Below are 3,398 nucleotides of genomic sequence, written 5' to 3'. Positions count from 1 at the left end.
GTGGAGAAGGCGTCCATGCTGAGGACAAGAGCCATGAGGGAGAAGGAGGAGCAGAGGGAGATGAGGAAGTACAACTACACCCTGCTCCGGGTGCGCTTTCCCGACGGATACATCCTCCAAGGTGAGGAAAAGGCTCCTCACCCTTCCTTTGGGCACCTCCTGAGGGTGCTTGTGGGATAGAAAACTGAATATTAACACAGCTCGTGGAATAAAACACCAAACCAGAGCGGGGTGTTTCTCCAAGAATTCCCATCTCCATCACCTGCTCAGGGTTGGGATTTTAGGGTGGAAAGAATCCCAAGGCATCACTCATTAAAAAGCCTCCTCTTCCCAAAACCTCTGGGAACAAGCTGGACTCATTAGACCAGTGTCACAGGAACCAGCACGAGGCTGTACAACAGCACAAATCCCCTTCCAATCTTCCAGCAGAACTCTGGAAATCACTTCAGGCTTTCCCAGCTCTTTGTCACAGCCTGGCAGGGGCTTGCAGTGATTGAATAAGTTCCTCTGGGCACTCTGCTTTGAGGCCTTTCCAGTTCAGCCAGCCTGGCTGTGTGGCACTGAAGTAGTTGAGAAAGTCAGAGCCCCACGGAAGGGGCCACCAAAAGGTTGGATTTTTGGGAAAGGCCGGACTCCCTCACCTCGTTTTTCTCCTGGCAGGGACTTTTTATGCCCGGGAAGCAGTGTCTGTGCTCTACAGCTTTGTGAGGGAAGCACTCAGAGATGACTGGTTGCCCTTTGAGCTCCTGGGACCTGGAGGGGTCAAACTGACTGATGAGAACTTGGCCTTCAATGAGTGTGGGCTGGTGAGTGGAAAAAACACTGAGCTGGTGCCTTCCCCAGGGTCCTGAGGTGTTCAGAGTCCCCCCCTAAGCTTGTTCCAAAATCCCTCAGCTGCTTTTAGAGGGAACTTCAGCCCCTTCCATCACAGTCTCGGAGCCTGGGGGGAAGTCTGTGTGTCTTCAGCTTTCAGAGCCCTAAGTTGTGCTCTGGCCCCCTCATTTTAAGCACAAGCAAACAAGAAACTGCTTGGAGGCTTCAAAGTCTGGAGGGAACTGCAGGGACCTCCCTCCTGGAGCAAAGGCAGCTGCAGGAGTTGCCAGCAGCTCTGCCAGAGGCTGGGCATCCACCCTGGGAAAAGAGGGAAGGCAGCACAGGCAAGGCAAGGGTGTGAATGGAAAGCCCAGAGCAGCGTCTCCCAGAAGGAGCTTGTGGCAGAAATCCACCCTTGTCCCTTTTAGCTGAAGTTTTCCCAGCTCTGGGAAGGCACGCAGAGTGTTACAAGCCCAGGGAAACTGTGGCTGCTCCATCCCTGGAAGTGGCCAAGGCCAGGCTGGAGCAAGCTGGGACAGCAGAAGGTGTCCCTGCCCACGGTGGGAGGGGTGGAGCAAGCTGAGCTTTAAGGTGCCTTCCAGCCTGAAGTATTCCATGATTTTCTGGCTCCCTAACGTGCCTCTCTGTGGCAGGTGCCCTCGGCCCTCCTGAGCCTGTGCTGGGACGCAGCAGTCATGGCAGACATCGAGGCAGCAGCAGAGGAGCAGCCCCAGAGCCCCCTGAGGCCGGAGCTCCTGGCCAGGGTGCAGACCCTCCCCTGAAATAAAGGGCAGTGGGGTCAGTGCTGCTGGTTTTAGCCTCTTCCCTCCCTTTCCCAGCGGGGTGAGCTCAGGGGTGGCTGGGGGGGGCTGTGCAGTAGGGCAGCCCCGGCTGCTTGTCCCTCCCTCGGGGGGTCTCACCCAGCGAGGCACCTCCTGCACTGCTCCCAGGGGGGTCGGCACCGCGTTCCAGGAGGGTGTTCCCGAGGCAGGGGGGGAGCAGGGATTAGTGCTGCTAGGCTGGAGCACCCCCCTGAGCCCGGGGGTGGGGCTGGGTTTAGGACTCAGCTTCCCCTCTGGCTTCCGCGTGCGCTGTAACTCCTGCGGGAGAGAGCACGGTGGGGTGAGGTGACACTTAGTCTGATTAAATGGAATTATTTAAAGACTCAGCTCTGCTCCAGGTTATTGGACTGCATTGTCATGGGGTTGGAATGCCCAGCCAGGCAGGGCTGGGGCTGGCACTGGTGTTACTGGGGCAGCCTGACCCCCTTTTCCCTGACACCAGTACCAGTGCTGGTGGTGCCCAGTGGGGCTGTGAACACCCTCAGCCTGCCCCCAGCCTTTCCAGGGACTAATGAGCAGCCCACAAATCACACAAAACTAAGGTTTGTTCCCTCTCCCATCAAGTCTGATGCCAGTTTAGTCCTTTATACCTCAATCTTCGTGTTTTTCTGTGGGCCAGAGACGAGCTCTGATGTAAACAGGGACTGATAATCTGTAATTAATTCCAAAATAAAAGCAACAAGATGCTTTTTTCCCCCCCCCCCTCTTCCCGAATGTGCTGCAAGTAAAACCACAAACAGGATGGTACAAGAGCATAAATTCATATATAATTGTACATCATTTATACCCAAGGCCACGCTGTACAACATTATGAACAGTCATCATTCCCCCAGTGGCATCACAATAAGCTTATCCCAAAAATCCCTCAGCTACTTTCAGAGATAATTTAAGATACACCTTCCATTACAAAGAAGTATCAAAATTTCAATAATGCTTTATTAAGGACAGATTAATATGCAGTTTGTTGTTTGTTTGTTTTTTTTTTTTAAAAAAAGAACCAAGCTAAAAAAAGCTAGAGCTAAAAAAAAAAAAAAAAATAAAAATTTAAGCTTCCATCTGGGCTGAAGCAGAACAAAGTGCTGTCTTCTCTTTACAAGAAATGTGGAATACTTTCAAGTATCTTGGGCGAAGATACACAGGGTTTTTAAAGTTTTCTAATCCATTCTACATACATACAGAGGAGTTAGTAGGTGGTTTTAAGTCTCAAATTGTATTAGGTGGGCTGACCCTGCTGGTGTCCTGGTGAGCAGCTCTTGTACCACTGCATTCTGAAGCTGGAGAGTCTGCAAAGGACAAAACATTTTGGGGTTTGTTGTTAAATATCCTAAGGACAAAACATGTTGGGGTTTGTTGTTAAATATCCTCGTGAATCCAGCAGAATTTGTCCCCTCCCTGTTTTGTCTCAGCTTCCCGGGTCTGTTGTGAGTCCCCTTCTTGCCCTTCCTTTCAAAACCGGTTTGAAATTTAATATTTATTTATTTCAGATTTAATATCACCAATCCAGAATAAAATAATAAATAATAAAATCACTCCAACCATAAAAAAAAAAGAAGGGATTTTCCTAATCTTTTCAGTGCCTTGAGCTGAACAAACCCAGCTGCATTTTGTGTCCCCAGAGCCTGAGGGAGGGAAGGTGCTGAGTGGCACCCCCAGAACAAGGGGTGACAAACCCGAGGCCAGGGTTTCATCTCTCAGAGCCTGGTAATCAGGCAAAAGCAGCTTAGAGATTAAAGCCAGGCTGCT

The 3,398-nt window shown here is 50.9% G+C and overlaps 2 protein-coding genes across 2 annotated transcripts in view; one reads left to right on the top strand and one right to left on the bottom strand.

The window, feature by feature from the left end:
- Positions 1-1,675, top strand: part of UBXN6 (UBX domain protein 6) — a 6,640-nt gene extending 4,965 nt beyond the window's left edge. The window contains exons 7-9 of the mRNA XM_029963873.1: positions 7-121; positions 661-806; positions 1,467-1,675. Coding sequence (XP_029819733.1) covers positions 7-121; positions 661-806; positions 1,467-1,595 — 390 coding nt within the window. The 3' untranslated portion in view covers positions 1,596-1,675. The remainder of the gene's footprint in view (positions 1-6; positions 122-660; positions 807-1,466) is intronic.
- A 727-nt stretch (positions 1,676-2,402) lies between these two features.
- CHAF1A (chromatin assembly factor 1 subunit A) overlaps positions 2,403-3,398 on the bottom strand; it is a gene marked incomplete at its 5' end in the record, with an annotated part of 18,669 nt that continues 17,673 nt past the window's right edge. The window contains one exon of the mRNA XM_029963872.1: positions 2,403-2,938. Within this exon, the coding sequence (XP_029819732.1) occupies positions 2,859-2,938 (80 nt within the window). The remainder of the gene's footprint in view (positions 2,939-3,398) is intronic.

This window comes from Manacus vitellinus, unplaced genomic scaffold, assembly GCF_001715985.3.
Source record: "Manacus vitellinus isolate BGI_N305 unplaced genomic scaffold, ASM171598v3 scaffold_64_pilon, whole genome shotgun sequence".
Lineage (NCBI taxonomy): Eukaryota > Metazoa > Chordata > Aves > Passeriformes > Pipridae > Manacus > Manacus vitellinus.
This window is presented reverse-complemented; position numbering and strand designations above follow the sequence as displayed.